Source organism: Merops nubicus, unplaced genomic scaffold (genome assembly GCF_000691845.1).
Source record: "Merops nubicus isolate BGI_N331 unplaced genomic scaffold, ASM69184v1 scaffold24721, whole genome shotgun sequence".
NCBI lineage: Eukaryota > Metazoa > Chordata > Aves > Coraciiformes > Meropidae > Merops > Merops nubicus.
This window is the reverse complement of record NW_008590692.1, coordinates 1-20343: the sequence shown is the minus strand read 5'-3', so window position 1 is coordinate 20343 and position 20343 is coordinate 1. Positions and strand designations below refer to the sequence as shown.

Below are 20343 nucleotides of genomic sequence, written 5' to 3'. Positions count from 1 at the left end.
AAATTTCAGGGCTTGGAATAGAATAAAAGAAGTGTCCAGAGAGACCTTATTGTGGCCTTTCAGTACTTAAAGGGGGCCTATAAGAAGGATGGGGACAGTCTCTTTAGCAGTGCCTTTCAACAGGACAAGGGGTAATGGCTTTAAACTAAAAGAGGGGAGATTTAGACTAGATGGAAGGAAGAAATTTTTTCAAATGAAGGTGGTGAAACCACCTAGGTTGCACAGAGAGGTATTAGAAACCCCATCTGTGGACACATTCCAGATCAGGTTGGATAGGACTCTGAGCAACCTGCTCTAGTTGCACATGTCCCTGCTCATTGCAGGGTGGTTGGAATAGATGACTTGTAAAGGTCCCTTCCAACCCAAACCATTCTATGATTTTGTGAACTTGCAGAGTTAGTTTTTTTGAGGCACAGGGCAGGTTTTAGTGGGACAAATGACAGATTTGTCAACCAGAGCATAACTTTGTGTTTTATCCAGTCATTCTACCTCCACAAATTGCATGTAATAACGTAAATATTTACTAATATGAAAATTATTGTTATAAGAAACGGAATTCTTTGTTCCTGTTCTTGAGAGTTTTCCAAAATGTTCTTAAAAGATTATATACTGAGTGTGGGCAGTCTAAGAATGCCTCCTACCATCAGTCTGGGTAAATGTCATGCTATTATCTGCTCCACAATTGTGCCTGTGCAGGAGCACATCCCGCAAGAAAGCAACAGGCTTCGCTGCTGTCCACCAGCTGTTCACTGAGCGCTGGCCAACAACACCTACCAACAGAAGTATGACTGGCACAACCACGGAGAGAAATATTGACTTTGAACTTGATATCAGGGTTGAAATTGACTGTGGAAAATGTGTACTGCACCCTACAGTGCTTCAGCAAGAACATGACGACATCAGTTTACGAAGGTAAGGAACGTTTTACTTGGTTGCCTTGCACAGGACAGGGTGTGAGTCCTTCTTTCTGCTTTAGCTGATGAGTCCACGGGATGCTTCCATCAGCCTCAGTCATAACCATAGGCACAGTAACGAATGACTCTTTAAGCATCGACCTATTTCAGAAGTGCCCATTAGTTTGCTGCCATCACTCGAGCTGTAGCAGCTACCACTGCTTCATAGCATCGCCGTAAGCTGCCGTTGTTACGGCCGAGTACGGATGGCATGGGGAGGTGCTTTTGTTTAGCAAGAATCAGTGTATGCCTCGTGTCTGGTTTTATTTTTTAAATCATGTTTTATCCTTCATTAAAAAAACAAAAAGTTAGATTTTAGAAGCACTTGGATTATTTTTTTTTCCAGCCTCCAAAGAAGTAACTGCACTATTTAGTAAAGCCACATAATGGCTTGAGTACTAGTGTGTTTTCTCATGATCTCTGAGAGCTCCCATTATTGTCTCAATCTGAAAGCATGCTGATGTTATGTAACTTTCTTAATAAAATGCCATTTTTTTTAATCATCTAAGGCAACAGAAATGCTTTACTTCTGATCTTAATGAGGTTTGATCTCATTCTCAGTTTTTAAATTCTCGTTTATGTCTATGTGATTTGGGATCTGCTGGCAGCTCTACGTAGCTTTTTTAATTTTGATACATTATTAATAATACAGTAAATTTTAAGAAAATTATTTGTTCAACAAAGGTAATTCTTAAGTATAGCATAAGGAAATGTACTTTTTTTTAATTCTGATTGAAATACTATTGCTTACTGAAAGGTATACATAGGAGACCTGTATTTAGAAAGCAATTTGGTTTCTATTTTTCCAAGACACTTTTTTCTAAGAATTGACACAGAAAGAAAAAGAATCTCTTAAGAATTTTTATGAATACAGGCTTTGCAGCAGATAAGGAAAACTTCAGAAGTGTTTTCTGCTTATCAGAGAGTTTTCATAGATCCTGTTGAAGAATGTAGATGAACTTCAATAAAACAGAGCATTGGAAGGTGTTTCTCTAAAGACATAACAATAACTAGGTAGGTTTTCCTGCTTAAAATAATCAAATAATGAAAATGGGGAAACCAAGGTGAGCAGACAGGTAAGGAAATATAGGTCATAGAAAGTAAAGAGTAAAGCAGAGATTAAAATCCTTCCTTATGGAGTTGATACAACAAATTTGGTTTAGACATCTTCAGTTTTTTTAATACTACAAATATACTCTTATTAATATGAGTATTAAGCTTGCTTTAATAACATGCAATGTATTTATTTTAGGAGCTATGATCGGAGTTCCAGAAGTCTGGATCAAGAGTCTCCTTCAAAAAAGAAGAAATTTCAAACTAATTATGCATCTACTACTCACTTACTTGCTGGCAAGAAAGTGCCATCGTCTCTACAGACAAAATCCAGTGATGTGGAAACAACAGTGTTCTATATTCCAGGGGTGGATGTGAAGGTAAAGGCAGTGTATAACTCAACAGGGAAGCACTTGCTCTTTCTCTCTGCTCAAATAGGATTTCAGAGCACATGTGTTTTACAGCATGTACAAGTTCATATATACAGAGCATCTTTGCAAAATCTTTTTTCAGTTATGTAGATACTGATGAAATTTGAATAATAATTTCTATAATACTACATTGAAGATGGATAGTTTTACCACTGTTTTCCTAGGAGATAAAATCTCCCATATATTGTATGTACTATGTATAGCAGTCAGTCTTGGTATAAAAACTAGTTGTTTTAAGACAGCATTCTCCAAACACGGTCAAACCGTACACTCTTGATTTTTTTATTCATTGTTTCTATATCCTAGTAAGAAAAGGTCTCAATAGAAATGTTCTTGTGTTTTGTGATTTGAAGTTCTGTGGAGTCAGAGCAGGAAAACCAGGTCACTGCTGTGTGCAAACTTCATACAATTCAGTTGAAGCAATGCCATAAATCAAATGCTCTGCACTTGAAACAGCTTGGCTTTTCATGGAATCACAGAATGTCTGGGCTGGAAGGGACTCCAAAGCTCGTCTAGTCCAACCACCCTAGCAGGGACATCTCCAACTAGATCTAGCTACTCAGAGCTTCATCCAGCCTGATCTTGAATGTCTCCAGGGATGGGGCCTCCACTACCTGTCTGGGCAACCTATTCCAGTGGTCTATCACTCTCATATTGAAGAACTTTTTCCTAATGTCTAACCTAAATCTACCCTTTTCTAGCTTAAAGCCATTACCACCCGCCCTGTCACTACAAACCCTTCTGAATAGACCCTCCCCTGCTTTCTTGTAGTCCCCTTTTGGTACTGGAAGGTTGTTATAAGGTCCCCCCAGAGCCTCCTCTTCTCCAGGCTGAACAACCCCAACTCCCTCAGCCTGTCCTCGTAGGAGAGCTGCTCCAGCCCTCTTTTCTAGCCTCACAATGTGGAAGGGCTGTGTATCCCTCTGCCAGTACTCCAGTCTGTTTTCATGGATAACCGTTACGCCTCTGGTTCTACCTGTTCCTTTCAGTCAAATTTAGGAATAACCAAACACACTCTACAGCTTTTGTTATGTTCTTTGTTTTCATTGATAGCATGTTATGCACATATAGGCACTGTGAACACTTGGTATATTTTGTTATTTTTATTTTTCATGAAACTTTCTGTATGCCAGTATTTAGTAATGGAATGGTTCCACCATGCAGTGAGATGGAAAGCAAGCTGTGTGACAGGAACAGATAGTTGGTGGTGCAGGACCTGTATGATGTAACAGAGCAAAGGAGCAAGCTTGAGACATTGTTCCTAAACGGTTCATTTCCTCTGTTTCTCTGTGTTTCCTTTTTAATTTTTTAAATAGCTCATTAATGTGTATTTTTTTTGTAGAAAGATTTTAGATCTTTATGCACTGGTTGTATCTGTAGAACATGAATTGGAATGTAACGTATCTTACAACGATAACATTGTAAATAGTAAGAGTGACACCAAAGTGCTGGATAAAAATTGAGCTACTTGTCTGAAGTAAATTGACCTTTCTTTGCTTTCCAGTTGCACTACAATTCTAAGACTTTAAAGACTGAATCGCCAAATACTTCTCGAGGATCCTCTTTGCCAAGAACCCTTTCCAAAGAGTCCAAGCTGTATGGTATGAAAGATACTGCCACCTCTTCTCCTTTATCTAGTACTATCCACAGCAAGACTAACACCTTACTTCCTCCCCAACCCCCACCCATCCCATCAGGTACTTATAGACTATAACCTTCTACAACTTTGACAGATATGTTTCTTTCCTTCATGTAACCTACTGGCTCTAGATCTGTCTGCACGTTACCCGAAGCACTGGATTTATCAGGTCTTAACTTTGTCTGCAGAAATCTGATCACAGAAACATGAATGTAGTTCATAAAGCTGCATTTTTAGTAATCTCTTGCCAAACCACAGTAATATTTCTGTCATAGTCACCATATCCCAGTGGTGGGCTGGCGCTTCCTTCTCCCCACTTTATCAAAATAATGCTTATTACTGGAAAATGAAGATTTAAGTATCTGGATAAAAAATGAATGATCACTGCTTTATTCTTTATAATCTAAGAAAAAAAATAATCAGATAAATCTTTGCTTCCATACATTACAAGATTCAAAGAATACTTTTCAGCTTTTAAGTGCCTTCTGCTGCACAATTAATGCATAAGTTATTGCTTTCTGGAACTGGATTCTTTCTTGTAGTACTGAAACAGCTGTTTCGTTGTATTTGTATTAATCAAGATACTAGACCAGTGTCCTCAACCATTGTGGACCCTTAACCATGATTTGGAGTAAAATGAATCCTAATACTTAGTTTTGTTTCATCTCAAATGATTCCTGTTTTCAAGCAGGAATCTGTTGTTGCATCATGTCAGATCTAGAGGTACGTAGATTGCACCTTCAACTTCTGAGACGTTCACTGTTCTTTGGCATTTGAATGTCACTTCAAAAACAAAGCCAAAATTGGATGAGCAAGCAAAATTAAAAACTGAAAAAACTTGTGGGTTTTGTTGTGTTTTGTTTTTTGCATAAAATAACAGTGGAGATGCTCGGATTAAACAGTGAAATGGGGACACGTTCCTCAATTATCCAGGCAGTTGAAGCTTTAGCTTTTATGCCTTTAAGTGTCCATCCTCTTTATGATTACTGAATGTTGTGTAATCTTGATGGTCTTAAATTTTGTTCTGTGTTTTCCTGTCCTCTTTCCAATCTTTGCCTTTCATTTTTACCATATACAGTTACTGAGTCTTGTTGGTTTTAGGGCTGTAAGCTCTATATTTGGTTGGGGGTTTACACAAATGGCACTTGTATGATTATATAAATGCCTCACAAAACTAGGGATTGCAATTACTGTATTTATACATTGTATTTTTAGAACTATTTATTAGTTCTTCATTGTTTTGAAATATATTTATGGTTATTTATATTACTTTTTTATATTATTTTTCCTCTGGAAAGTTTGTGGTCTCCAGTAAGACTAAGACAGGACAATCTAGTCAGAGGCATGAGATTTCATAGTTTGCATAGAATGAGGATTCAGTTCTTGGGTGGGTTTTTTTTTTATTTTAGTAAATAAAAGGATGTTTAAGCTCCATTTTAGTTGTATTTATTTATATTTATTTTCTTGGAAAATTTAAGATGAATATCTTCATTTATCTCTTCATTCTAATAGCTGAATTTCAGAGACAGTAATTGAGCTGGCAGTAATAGCTTCTGTGAATATTTATGTTTCAGTGAGTGTGGATCCAAGTGCCAGCTTCTTCCACAGATTTAGAAGACAACAATCTTTTTATTAGATCTGGCTAGCACCAAGCTTTTCAAAACAATAGTTTAGAATCTTTAGTTATTCTTTACATAAATACAGTGGAACTTGCCCTTTACAGTTTTAATTTTACAATGTATTTTCTCAGTTTAAAGTGACAATCTTCCCAGGCTCATGTGTTAATTTTTTCCTAATTCCACTTTCATTTCCAGTCAGCTGTGGTTACTTTGCTTTGTGTATTTGGAGAAAAATTGTGGGCGTCTGATTTCAGTGCTGCTTTTTAAAAAGCAAAGTGGTGACAATGACACAAGAGTGTTTGGTAAAGAACACGCACAGTGGAGTGACAATCAAGTTTAGGTGGTTTTGCAGAGTTTTCTTAGTGAAAACTTACGGCTTTTTTTTTTCCTGAACCAATCTGATTTACACTTTTTCAGATGATGATAGAGGAAATAAGAGGAAACAGCTGTTTCATTATAAAGTCTCTTTGAACTTCTATCAGTTACTATAGTGTGATATTACATGAGACAAATATATCTTTTAAATGTTGCAGCCAAAGGGAAAGGAAGTGGTGGAGTAAAAACTGCTAAACTCTATGCATGGGTTGCACTGCAGTCATTGCCAGAGGAAATGGTGATTAGCCCATGCTTACTGGACTTTCTAGAAAAAGCTCTTGAAACCATTCCAATTACACCCATTGAAAGGAATTACACAGGTAAGGTGCATGTTTGTATTCTAGTAGCCTACATTTTTATTTTTTCTGGCAGCACTGAGCTGCTCTTCCTTTAAATTCCACTTTCTAATGAATTGTTATACTTGTTAAAAGCTGTTAGTTCGCAAGATGAAGACATGGGACAATTTGATATACAGGATCCCTTGGAAGAGTCCACAACATCATTAGTCTCATCCTCAACATCAGCATATTCATCCTTCCCTGTAGATGTGGTGGTTTACGTACGAGTTCAGGTGAGGTTTTAACTCAGCATTCAGTATTTCTCAGTTTATGTGGAAAATACAGGAATGAACAGTTATCATCCAGAAGGTATTATTCATACTGCTTAATAGTTGATGTGTCTGGGTTTTTTGCATGTGTAAGACAGAAAAGTGCTACTGCAGAGTGATTCAGAGCACTCAACCTTTGTGTGAATGTTGCTATTATTTCTCCACTTGGCTCAAGCAACATTTTTTCCTGGTGTAAATTTGATTATGTTACCACATTAAAGAACAAAAGCACAGATGAGTTGGGGGTTTTTATGCCTGTGAAGATTAACCATGACAATCTGTATCCTCCTCTCAGCTTTTATTTGCAAACTTAGCTGACCAAGAATGTTTGGAGAAGAGCTAAGGCTTTCAGCATCAGCTGAAGAGGTTCTGCACAGTTCTCACATGAGATAAGCTATGAATTGACTTGGAGAGGAGGAAGAGAGGGGATGTACATGTCCTGTGCTGCATCCAAGTCTCCTGTGTCTAAATTTTCCAAAAACTGGTCCAAATAATAGCACTTGTGTTGGAGAGATTCCATGAAATTAGTTTATCTATATCAACTTGTATACAGTTACCTCAGTCATTCTAAAACCAGTCTGAAAAGGCTGTAATTTGCCTATATTTAAAAAAAAAAAATAAAGTAGCACTTTGTAAGCCAAGTTTGGGATGGATTTAGTATTTTGTATTTGTACAGTGAGTGATTTGTTTTCTCTCTGTCTTTCAGCCCTCTCAAATCAAGTTCAGTTGCCTGCCAGTATCAAGAGTTGAATGTATGCTGAAGCTGCCTTCCCTGGATCTTGTTTTCTCTTCCAACCGAGGAGAACTGGAAACATTAGGCACAACCTACCCATCAGAAAACATATCAATTGGTGGCAGTACTTCACAGAGCAGCTCAAAGAATTCAGCTGGTAAATCTGGAGCACCAGGTACTATGTATATGAATGTTTATACTATGTACAGCTGGTAGCATAAATAAATAAAATGTTCTGTTTAGAATTAGAGCAGAAGATAAGCTTTTGCACACTTCAGGACTAGACACTTAGCAGGATTTCTTCACGTACCAGTTTCCTGTAAAAGCTTGCACATATACAATACAGTGGAGATTTTCATGGATTGGTTAAGTGACCAGCTCTTTATTACAGAAGGTCAGCGTCAGTCTGTGGAGTTTTTAGGCTGTGTTGCTGCTACAGGGGCAGAAGCTGATGTGCGTTTGGTCTGTGTAACATTGCTGTTAGTAACAGGCAGTATTATTTCACGTTTGAAAATGCCTTTGTACTAAAACTAACTCCTGTCCAAAAAAATCTGACTTCAGGTTCATCCCCGGGACTGGGCAGCCCCCTGGGCAGAACACGGCACAGCAGCAGTCAGTCAGACCTGACTACTTCTAGTAGCAGCTCCTCAGGCCTGAGCTTCACTGCCTGCATGTCCGACTTCTCCCTTTACGTGTTCCACCCCTATGGAGCTGGAAAACAGAAATCTGCCGTTACTGTCCTAACCCCTGGGTCAGGAGCCTTAGGTACTGAACAAGTTTTTGTTTGCTTTAATAGACGTTCTTCAAGTTTGGCATGGTGTTCTGAACTGAAGGTTTGAAAAGGTCACAAAAGATGAAACTTTCTCCTTTTTGTTGCTAGGTAATGTGGATGAGGAACCAACTTCGGTCACTGGCCGGAAGGATTCTTTGAGCATTAACCTTGAGTTTGTGAAGGTCAGCCTGTCACGGATAAGGCGTTCAGGAGGTTCCTCCTTCTTTGAGAGTCAGTCTGCAAGCAAAACTACCAGCAAGATGGACACTACATTGATAAACATTTCTGGTAAATGCTTGTCTTGTTGCAATCCCATCTCTTCAGCTAATCAGCGCACTGCCATTCTAGTGATACAGACTTTACTCTCAGCAGCTTTTGTAGGTGTTAAAGGAGAGTCATCTAATTGCAGCATGTAATACAAGTTTTCGTTACTACTGAGGGTTTATGGTTGTGTGTATATCCTTTTTTTTTCTTTTTCAGCTGTCTGTGATATAGGATCTGCTTCTTTTAAATACGATATGCGCCGACTCAGTGAGATTCTGGCCTTTCCAAGGGCTTGGTACAGGAGAAGCATTGCTAGAAGGCTTTTCCTAGGTGATCAAACAATAAATCTGCCTGGTAAGATACCGCTTCCTATCATGAAAACCCTTTTTGTACAAGGGTTTATAGAAGGAATTTTATAAGCATTTGTTACCTGTGTATTATTATGTATGTGACTAGATGCAAATGTATTATGCTTTACTCAGTATGCAGTCACTCTAAGTTTAACAGAAAATCCTAGAAAGAAGAAATGGAAAAGTTCTAAAGTAGGTCATTGAATTGGTTTAAGATTATTACATGCATTTTTATATATATATAAATATTATGAAGTCTTATGTTAATATAGTAGAAAACTTTTACTTGTGACAAATTAAATACATCTGACAGTTCTCAAGTGCTTCTTAGTGTTATGGGAGGATATCGTTAAACAAAAATGAAATTGTTTCTCTGCCTTTCACTGCTGCTTTTTTTCCCTAGCAGCCTCGGGTCCTGGGACGCCAGATTCAGTGGAAGGGGCCAGCCAGCATCTTTCCCCCGAGTCGTCCCGCAAGGCGTACTGTAGGACGTGGGAGCAGCCCTGCCAGTCTGCTTCATTTACACACATGGCACAGTCACCCAACGTCTTCAGTGAGCACAGCGCAGGCAGCAGCATGTCCCCTGGGACAGCATCTCATAGCCTGAAGTCTCCAGCTGTTACAAGATCCAGGAGTGTGTCTGACTCTTCAGTGCCTCAGAGAGGTTTGTAGACAATGATTTCTTTAAGTTTTTTCCAAGTATTTCCATCAGTTGTATGAAAAAGCATGTCATTACTGCTTTGTAGAAAGCAACCATAAAATAGTATTTCCCACTGTGCCTGGGAGTAGAGAGTCAATGGCTGAGAGAAGGAAAATGTCTGAAATGGGTGAATCAAAGTGTAGTTTGTTGGCATGCTTTCCATGAAATTGCAGTTCCTTTTACTAGAGCGAGTTATTTAGGTGGAATTAGATGAGTTCTCCAGCTCAATCTGATTGCTTTGTCATCTTCTGGATTCTCTGTTCTCGTCCAAGAAACTGCCATGCTCTTAGCAGGGGGTCAATATCACAGCTCACAGGCAAGGTCAGTTATTTCATTTATCTGAGACTTTGGATTTATACTAAAAGGCCCAGATAAGGGTAGTTTCTATAATTTTTAATATTTTTTATCTTATAGCAGTGTAGCAGTGGCTGTGTGGAATATTTATGGAATTAGATATAGATGGGAGATTTAGTATGTGTGGTGCTTAGTCTAGGAAAAATAGCTGAGGAAAAAAAGGACAGGTATTTTGTCTATTTAGAATGGAAGCAAGATGTTATATGTGAACAGTTTTTAGGAGAAGACACAGCTGAAGAAGGATTTGTGCCTGGTAGAGTGGCTTGTTGATAGGAAATGCAGTTCTCTGCACAGGCTTACAAGAGTATTACTCGGACTTTTTTGTGAGAAGAGCAAGGAAAACCCTTATAGTTGAAATTCTGGCTTGTGCAAATAACTGCTACCTGAATCATCAAATACTATCAATTCATTTTCTAGATACACAGATATTTTTAAACAGCCAAATAAATTATAATATGCTCTTGCATGACTGCCTGCAAATTAAACATCATTTCTCTAAAAGATATTAGTGAAAATAAAAATGTCAAATAAATGGGTGAAATGAGCCACTTTCTATGACAACTAAAGCAACACATTTAAAATCCTCTAGTTCTCACTTACCCTCATTTGTGGGTTTGTGGCACTCCTTAAATATGGTGTCAATCTGTGATTTTATAATATGTACAATGGATATATTCTGACAGTTTTTCATACCATATCAAATAGTTTACTTTTTTGTCTACTTTTTTTTTTGTTTAGATACTCTCTCAAAAACGTCAACTCCATTTAATAAGTCAAATAAAGCTGGAAGCCAGCAAGGAACACCATGGGAAACACTGGTTGTATTTGCTATGAACCTGAAACAACTAAATGTTCAAATGAATATGAGCAATGTAATGGGCAATACTACGTAAGTACCCAACAAGGTGAAGTATGTTTTTTCAGTGTCATTTTGGGGGTAAAACCCCATTTTCCTCACAGGCTGTTAACAGCCTCTCATCTTCTAGCTTTAAAATCCTGACTTCTTCAGGTTTTAACTGTGATGCCCCTCATGAATACTAGCAGATGCTTAATCCTGAAGTCACACATGCCTAAACCATGTTGTTTGCTGCTTTCCAGTACATTTTTAGTTCTTCTGTTGACAGCCTGGAAAACTTGTCTATTTTCACCTCTGTTCTAGGTGGACCACCAGTGGTTTGAAAAGCCAGGGTCGTCTGTCTGTGGGTAGCAGCAGAGATCGGGAAATCAGCATGTCTGTTGGCTTGGGAAGATCACAGCTGGACTCCAGAGGGGGGGTTGTTGGAGGTACCATAGATGTTAATACCCTGGAGATGGTGGGTAAGTTGGAAAGCTGCGTGATATTAGTATAAGCTCCAGACAATAAATGTGAAAAGCTAAAGAATATCCACACAGTACCTTGTTTTGTGAACCTGCTAGTACATGAAAACTTGTGATTCTCACTGTGCATTCTGTCTCTGAAACACGCTTTGAATTGAAGGGATAGCCTTCTGATTGGGGTTGATTCAGTCCCAGGGTTGCTCTAAAATTACTCTTAGCTTAGTTGTGCAACCTGCCAGCACCTTTCAGCTGTCTGGACAGATGGCAACTGAAAACCGATAGCATTTCAACTCCTCCTGGAATTTCATAAGTGCTTACTGTCTTGGAAATGCAAAACTAGCTTTGGAAAGGAAAGAGGCTGGGTGTTCTGGTGTTCCACCACAGTCACAGCTTCCCCGTGCATCTGGAAGAAACCAGTGCTTCCCGAGTCCCTCTGTGTCGTGTGGATAACATAAGCCTGATGATATCACTGGCAAAAACTGATTTCCTTATCTTTAACGTTACACTTCTGTATTGCTTTGGTTCAATTTCAGCTCATATTTCTGAACACCCAAACCAACAGCCCAGTCATAAAATCCAAATTACCATGGGTTCTACTGAAGCACGTGTTGACTATATGGGGTCCAGTATCCTAATGGGAATCTTCAGCAATGCTGATCTTAAACTACAGGATGAATGGAAAATTAATTTGTATAATGCTTTGGACTCGAGCATCTCTGATAAAAGGTAATAATGCTTAAAAGGTATAATATTTGATAAGGTCAAATTCTGCTGATATGTCTTCTCTCCGGTATTGCTAACCAAAGACGTAAGTTTCTGCTAGAAAGCAAAGGGTTTGGGGAGATTTTTCTTACTGTCAGTAGGAAATAGATAAACTGTTAATGTCTTGCTCTTTTTATTATCTAGCGAGATATTTGTCCATGGAGACTTGAAATGGGATATCTTCCAAGTGATGATTTCAAGATCGACCACACCAGACCTAATCAAAATAGGAATGAAACTCCAGGAGTTCTTTACTCAGCAGTTTGATACAAGCAAGCGAGCTCTGTCCACCTGGGGACCTGTTCCTTATCTCCCTCCCAAGACAATGGCCAACAACCTAGAGAGAAGCTCACATGAGCAGTGTAAGTGGTACAAAAAACACTGTACTGCCCAAGTAGGGTGTTTTAATTGCAAAAAATATATATCAGTGTCTTTATACATGTAAATATATCTACTTGGCTTGAAATAGTTTCTTCAGTACATTTCCTGTAAACTTGGGCTGGCAAAAACATTTCAATGAAGGATGCAAGTATCTTGAGTACCCTGCTAGATCTGGGGTACGATAATGAACTAACTTAGGTGATTTGGGGGGTTTTAGTAAAAAATGTGTATTTTTTTTAGTTTTCTTTTTTAATTGCCATTTTCCAACTCTTTTCAATAGAATTGAAAGAGTTTTCAAAGTCTATTTTGAAGTCTGTTTCATAAAAAAAATTCTTACGTTGAGTAGCAGTGCAAGTGTGATGTTTCTTTCTACCAATCATGAGCTGAAACCATAATTAGTCTGAACATGAGTCACTGATTTCCAAGTTTGTTCAGGTTCTCTTAAGCTACAACTACCTTAGATCACAAAGATGAAACAGTGTCAAGGAAAAGGATGAGGAAACACCACTCATAATTCCATGTTTTATTAAAAATATAAATATGCCAGCAATCTTTTCTGCTAAAGAGAAAGATTTTCTTTCTTTAGGAAATAAATTTCCTAAAATTTGTTCTTGTTGTTGCATGTTTCCTTTCCAGTGCTGGATGCAGCCCATCATCGCCACTGGCCAGGAGTTCTGAAAGTGCTCTCTGGGTGCCATATCTCCCTATTTCAGATGCCATTGCCAGAAGATGGAATGCAGTTTGGAGGGTCCATGAGCCTGCATGGAAACCATATGACACTGGCTTGTTTTCATGGACCTAACTTCCGCTCAAAATCATGGGCTTTATTTCACCTTGAAGAACCCAATATTGCATTTTGGACAGAAGCCCAGAAAGTTTGGGAAGATGGTAAATTAAGCAGTTTCCTCACTTCTCTAAGTTCTTTTAAATTAGTTTTAAGAATATATTGATGTGTAAGGAGAAATCAAAGAAAAACTCATTTTATCCAAGTCTGAATCAAGATTATTTCCCAAAAATATACCACTGACCTAAAATAAAAATGTTACCACTCCATCTTTACCACCATCTGCTTATGTGTGGAATAATGCAAAGTACATTTTCAAATTTGCTAGATCTGTCCCTGATGATATGCTTACAAAGTGGATTGTTGGACTTGTTAATTGCGTGTCTGGGTTTATGTGGGTCCTGTGATGATTTTTAATGGTCTTATTGCTTATGTTCACCTTCATATTGAGAAGTTTTTACTGTCTATATCTACCCAGAATTTAATTTTTCTGTTGTTTTCAAGCTTTATGCCAGTCTTCCATGCCACTGGCATACGAATTATTCATGTTAAATAATGCAAGGAGATGAGAGTGAGAGGAGAAATCCTACTACCCTTACCAAGCTGCTTTTTCAATGATTTTTTTTTTTTCTCTTTCTCATGCCATGCTGCCCACACCTTCAATGCAGGTACTAGTGAACACTCTACATATATTGTGCAAACCCTGGACTTTCATTTGGGTCATAACACTATGGTCACCAAACCGTGTGGAGCCCTCGAAAGCCCTATGGCAACAATCACCAAGATAACAAGGCGCCGCCATGAAAACCCTCCCCATGGAGTGGCCAGCGTGAAAGAGTGGTTCAATTATGTTACAGCTACAAGGAATGAAGGTTAGATGCATGTTCATTAAGTTTTGGGATTGGTGTGCTTGCCAGGCAGTGCAGACTGTGCTGTTTAAATGCTGCTCCATTTCAAGTGGGCCATGGGGAGAACAGAATTTGAAATAATGGAAGTTGTTCCTTCTTGAGCAGCTCATGGTGAACTGTGGAATGGAGGGCAGCAATATGCTGAACAGCTAGAAGACTCAGTGGGCCTTTTTCACTCCTCTTTACTCCTTTTTCAAACTGTGCACTACAGCTAAAATATTCTATTAGTGTATGGGACTTTTATTTATGTGGCATTGTGGTAGTTCTAGTCTTCTCCTCTTTCACTATATGCCTTGTAACATGAGGATATATCTCACTGTGTATGAAGGATTTACGGATTTAGTTGAAACAGGAATATATTTTAGGTTTCTGCCATCACTTACAACTGACATTTGAAAATTACTCACTGCCTAAAACTTTTCAACCTTATCTGCTTCTAGGCCTTAAAGCATTTTGGATCGTATCTTTAAAATATTCTTAATTGGAAAATAAAAGTTTCAAGATAATATTAAAAGAAATCTGAAAACGCAGCTATTACTGCTTCATTCACAAACTGTAGAATCAGTAATTTATATCAATAGAATTGCTGTGAAAGGGCAAATAGCAGAGTATATCCTATAGTCAGAAATAAGCAGATGATAGTTTCTTGGAAAAAATATCTTTAAATTATTGAAATACTATACTAGTATTTATCCCTTCTGAAAGAGACAACAGGATGTAATGGTTCAAGTTTAGAAATAGAGGCACTGTCTGTTATATTGTTTTATGTAGCCTTGTTTTCCTACATCTGGAGCACTTAAGTTTATAAACAACAACATTTGATTGTTTGACCTTTTGTAGCCGTGCTCTTGGGAGCTGGACAAAGGACAGAATCTTCTTATTCTAATCATACACTAGCAGTTTTACAGTGAAATAGTAACTTTCTTAACTTTTTTGTCTTGCCACAATTTTTACGAACTGAAAACTAATTAAAATGATGTTGCACGTGTACTTTGGAGGAACTCCTGTGACATACCATATTTTCAAACACAAAGCTTCCAAAAAATTTCACAAAGTTTCTTAGAAGTGCTTAGATGTTGTGGCACTGACACTTACTTCCTCTCGTCTTCTTATTATGAGATGTGTTTTGTGAAAATTTGTCAGCCTCTGTGCTGACAAGAACCATTTTTAGTAACTACTGCTGAACTGGGGAACTTCCCATTGTCCATGCAGAGTTAAACCTGCTTCGAAACGTTGATGCCAACAACCCGGAGAGCAGCACAACAGTGAAAAGCTCCAGCTTGCTAAGTGGCTTCAGAGGTGGCTCCAGTTACAACCACGAGACTGAAACGATCTTTGCATTGCCAAGGATGCAGCTGGATTTTAAATCTATTCATGTTCAAGAGCCCCAAGAGCCTTCATTACAAGGTGCAGTAAACTTTTTTTCCTCTTGCTTGATCCAAAGCTATTTCTCATAAATGAGGAATTAAATACAAAGCTACTGTGCTGGTAACAGAAGAGGGTTTAATCTGAGAATTACTGCATATCTGCAAGAAAGGATAAAATTTCATAACAAAAGGCAGAGGGAATTCTGTTGAGAGTGAAGATCTAGTTCAGAGGCAGGTCACTACAGAAAAAAAACCTCAAGTGAAATTAATATGAACATTTCAGTTAGGTTGGCTGTTTTTAGGGGCTTCGTTTTCTTGGTTTTGTTAAAATGTTGAAGGGGAGGGCTGTTCTGAAGAAGGGAGTGTGAGATAGGAACCTAAATTTTATGCTCTTGTGAAAATATCTTCAGACTGCAATTGGAACTGATGTGACTTCTGAAAGTACAATATATTAACGTAAATGTGCATCTTGGCTGAGCTGTGGTTTTATTCCATACTGGACAATGCTTCTAGAAAAGCCAACCTGTTGAGTTTTAGTTTGTTTTTTTTAATAGCCAAACTAGTAAAATCTGCTCTCAGTTGTTCTTAATGTCTAAAATTATACATTGATAGCATAGCAGAAACTAGTGATACTGCTCTAGGCTGACTTTCCACACTGAGGATGATCAAGGTTGCTACATGGTAGTATCTCTTTATTTTTAACTTATGTTATAAAATACCAGAAGTTACTCTGATGGGAAAACGTTAAAAAATGCTGAGGCTGCTAAACACAGTGGTCCTCCCTCTCTTTTGAGCCTCAGGTTCAACAAAGGCAACGTAATTTTTCAAAATCTGTGTACTTCTATATCTACTGTATATAGTTATAAGTGTATTAACACTATTTTTATCTAACTGTAGATACAAGTGTTAAACCAAAGGTGGAATGCAGTGTGGTAACTGAATTTACAGACCACATTTGTGTAACTATGGATGCTGAATTGATTATGTTTCTGCATGACTTAGTATCTGCTTATCTGAAAGAAAAAGAAAAAGGTAAGTTATTATTTTTGAGGTAACGCTCATCTGACACTCTGTAATTGTCAGACTATTTGACAGTATTCTTATACTTTTTAATAGAGTTGACTTGTTAAAAATGTATTTAATTTTTTAAAAGTTAAGCCTGACATGACTTCCATTTAAATCAACAGAAGTAGTATTAAATATTCTTGAAATCTGGACTTAATGCTATGAGATTATAGTTACCTCTTTTTCAGTCACTGATAAGTGACATTTAAGTCTACAATAACAGAAAGTTTTTTATGGGTTCTTTTAGACTGAAAGCCCAGAGGCATTTTGGCACTTCTCAACAAGTGCAGTGCTGTTTGGGAAGTACTTGAGCTGATTTTAAGTCAGCTCCTGTAGGACTGGCAGCAGAGTAGTTGCACACAAACTTACAAATCTCACAGTGTCCCTACGCTGAGATGCCACCATGGTGCAGGGAGCTGGACAAGCATCTCTGTGTGGCACCTCACTACACTGTGTAGGTCCAGCAGGTTGTTCAAAACAATTCAGTCGCGTCCACTGCTGTGCAGCACGCTGCAGAGAGCAGACGTGCTCCTGGGTTCTGTTCCTTACCCACCGCTGATGAACCCATGCTACTTACTTGAGCTCATAATCTTTCTCTCTCCTATTTTGATGACTGGTGTTTAACTTCCTTTTTGTAAGATGTTATATGCAGATGGAAACTGTTTTAGGAAGCTGCAGTAGTTCTATTGTGGTTTCATTCAAGAAACGCATTTTTCGGACTTCAGAACGCTTTACTCTTTCCACCTGAATATGTTCAGTTGCAGCATTCAAATTTGGCACATGCATTCTAAGCAGTATGTGGTCTTTGCAAAGAAGACCAAACTGAAGACCAGTGGATTTGATGTGTATGTAAAGTGTGCCAAACAGCGATTTTTGCTGTTGCAGACTTTAAGGTGGATAAACTGTGCAGCACTGAGAGACTTGCTGTGCTCGGTGATGACCTGCCTCTTGAAGGGATGGCCATCACCTTGTGGCTTCAGTGCTTTACAAGTAATTATTGCCACACGTATCTAAAACCTACTAAATTAATTAAGACTTAGAAACTACCTTGTAGGTGTTGGTCATAAACATACTTTGTTTTTCTGATGTGTGAAACTCAGTGTTATGCATAGTAGTTTTCATTTTTTACTGAACTGTGTAGAAAATGTTACATTTATTCATGGGATGTAACATGATGTCATGTATCAACGTAACACTTACATGATATAGATCACACTAAATTCAAAATACAAAAAGTATTTTGAAGGTTAATTTTTATAACTGGTTCAAAATCTGTTGATGTAAAATTGTGTCCAGTAGAGCTACAAGCACGTCCTAAAGCACTTTATGATAAAATGTTCAACAGGTGCAGAAACTAACAAAAGGGGAAGATAACTAGTTTTGGTTTGTCAAATATTTTGTTTTCAAGCTATCTTAAATCTAAATTCACAGATGTGTTTTTATTTAATAAAATATGCTGTTTGGAGGAGGAGGAGCTGCTGTTCCTTTTCTGTATCCTAGGACTTAAACTCAAGAGCTGGATTCAGGCCTCTGGACAGAGATTAAACTTCACTATTCACCCACCATCCTCCTCCTCAGAGACTACTCTGTCAATCTCAAAAAATATTCTACACCAGGAGCATGTCTGAATTTTGCTTATGGAGTGTAATGTTTTGTTGAATGCCATGATGAATTTGAAAGGAAGTCCCTGTATATGGATGCTCTGGGCTGGTAGAAGGAAGGATCCTACGTTCCAATGTTATCCAGTGTCATACAGTTTTATAGCATACTTTTTTTCCTGGCATTTTGTTGAAATCCGAAATGTTAGCCAAAAATTCTCTAAAAGTGAAAAACAAGGGGTTCTTTTTGTGTGTGTGATTGGTGCTTTAGCTTTTTTTAAATGCTGTACAAAGAGAGTTCAAGTGAGGTGCTCAAGACTGACTGGTGTGTGTGGGTTTTTCCTCTCTCCATTTTGTAGCAATTTTTCCTCCTCGTATTTTGGCTGCTCGTCCAGGGCAGAAAAACTCCGTTGGTGTTCTTGAGGACAGCTCCACTGACAAAGAGGCAGAGGAAAGTATTACTTACACTACAGTCGACTGGAGAGAATTTATGTGCAATACTTGGCATTTGGAACCCACTCTTAGGTAACAAGTTGACTTATCTGCAGTCTCTTTGTGCAGTTTATCTGTGGGCACTGTCCTGCAAACTGCCAGTGTGTCAAAGTTTGATGCTCTTCAGCTCCTAAGAGGAGCAATCATGTGGATGCTGTTACAGATTCACCCTCGGCTGTTAGTGCTGTTAGGGAAGTTCCCTGCTACAGGACACAACAAAAGCCAGATAACAATTCTGTGATGTAATGTATAATTGTGTTTAGGTTGGAAAAGACCTTTAAACTCATTGAGTCCAACCATTAACCCAGCACTGCCAAGTCCACCACTAAACCGTGTCATTAAGCACCACGTCTACATGTCTTTTTAAGTACCTCCAGAGATGGTGGTTCCAGATGAGAATTTATGCAAAATAAAGACATTGTTGGAGGCTCTTCAAAATTAGGATACAGCAAAATTAAACTCATTAAGGATGGTAGGTTACTGTTTCACTCTGTCCTACAACAGTCCGTTCATTTTCTGCCATAGAATTGTTCATCTTGCAGTTTTTAATTTTTTAGCATTCCAGTTTTAGTTCTTGAAGCAGTCACAGTAAAATAAAAACTACCTGTTTCTATATGGCAATTCAACCTTAGCAGAAAAGAATAGAGTACATAGCAGCAACTCACTGCTGTCAATGTATACTTCCCATCACCAAAAATGGCTTTTCTCTGTTTCTCAGGGTTTATTTTTTAAGCTCTGCTGACACTGAGTGCTTCAGTGTTCCTTCACAACTCATCAACGCAGGCCACACAAATCTTGGCAGCTGGCATTTTGTCTTAATAATAATAAATCAATTTAAACATGATCTGGAGGCAAGCCCAGTCTGGGGTTTTTCTTCCACCCTGAGCATCCTCTTCCTTTGAGAAGATGTTTCGTTGGTCAGCTTCGTCTTACCTGTATAAACTAAGTTTGAAACAAGGGCTGTTTGACTTAGGTTGGTTAGAAGTGACAATCATACAAATGGATATTTGTTTGTTATACAAACACCACTTGCTGTATTTGTGCATGTGAGACTGAGTCCTTTGTTTTTTCAGATTAATATCCTGGACTGGGAGAAAAATTGATCCTGTTGGTGTTGACTACATCCTCCAAAAGCTGGGCTTTCACCATGCAAGGACTACTATTCCCAAGTGGCTACAGCGTGGTGTCATGGATCCTTTGGACAAAGTTTTGTCAGTCCTTATAAAGAAACTTGGTACTGCACTACAGGATGAAAAGGACAAGAAAGGAAAAGACAAAGAAGAATACTAAAAACCATAATGTAACTACCGTAATTCCGTTTGATTTTATCAAAGTGGTTTATTATATTTTACAAATTTAAATATGGTTTGAAGAGAAACCTAACAGCTTTTTGCTACTCTATTTAAAACTTACATTGTGAGTAACTGTTTACTGTGGTACATGCTACCATTCTGTATTTGAAGTTATTGCATGATGATGACCAATGTATATTCTGTGAAGGAATAGCTGGAACACTGTAAATCTGCCCCTCAGAGTCCACTGTTTTATTATGTGCAATATTATTCCTGCATCTTTAAAATACTTGCAGATTAACTGTGAATTTTCATAAACTTTATTTGCCATAACAGAAACCCCTTATTGATGTGACTGGTAAACGTCTTTGTAGACTTGTGTAAATTATATATATATATATATAACTTATGAAACTGTGATTGCCTTAGTGCTAAAAATCGTTGTTTATTACACTTGTAATAAAATTTAACTACTGTACAGGGCTTTTTTTTGGTTGTTGGTCAACTTTCTTGATTAAAAAAACCCC

The 20343-nt window shown here is 38.0% G+C and overlaps 1 protein-coding gene across 1 annotated transcript in view; it reads left to right on the top strand.

Moving 5' to 3' along the window:
• Positions 1-20298, top strand: part of KIAA1109 (KIAA1109 ortholog) — a 105907-nt gene extending 85609 nt beyond the window's left edge. The window contains exons 65-84 of the mRNA XM_008950048.1: positions 697-912; positions 2206-2386; positions 3942-4134; positions 6229-6390; positions 6502-6641; positions 7384-7585; positions 7972-8175; positions 8291-8470; positions 8663-8800; positions 9203-9460; positions 10589-10739; positions 11010-11167; positions 11701-11893; positions 12074-12291; positions 12947-13198; positions 13763-13966; positions 15215-15409; positions 16267-16401; positions 18392-18557; positions 19598-20298. Of these exons, the coding sequence (XP_008948296.1) occupies positions 697-912; positions 2206-2386; positions 3942-4134; positions 6229-6390; positions 6502-6641; positions 7384-7585; positions 7972-8175; positions 8291-8470; positions 8663-8800; positions 9203-9460; positions 10589-10739; positions 11010-11167; positions 11701-11893; positions 12074-12291; positions 12947-13198; positions 13763-13966; positions 15215-15409; positions 16267-16401; positions 18392-18557; positions 19598-19814 (3763 nt within the window). The 3' untranslated portion in view covers positions 19815-20298. The remainder of the gene's footprint in view (positions 1-696; positions 913-2205; positions 2387-3941; positions 4135-6228; positions 6391-6501; positions 6642-7383; positions 7586-7971; positions 8176-8290; positions 8471-8662; positions 8801-9202; positions 9461-10588; positions 10740-11009; positions 11168-11700; positions 11894-12073; positions 12292-12946; positions 13199-13762; positions 13967-15214; positions 15410-16266; positions 16402-18391; positions 18558-19597) is intronic.
• The last annotated feature ends 45 nt before the right edge of the window (positions 20299-20343 follow it).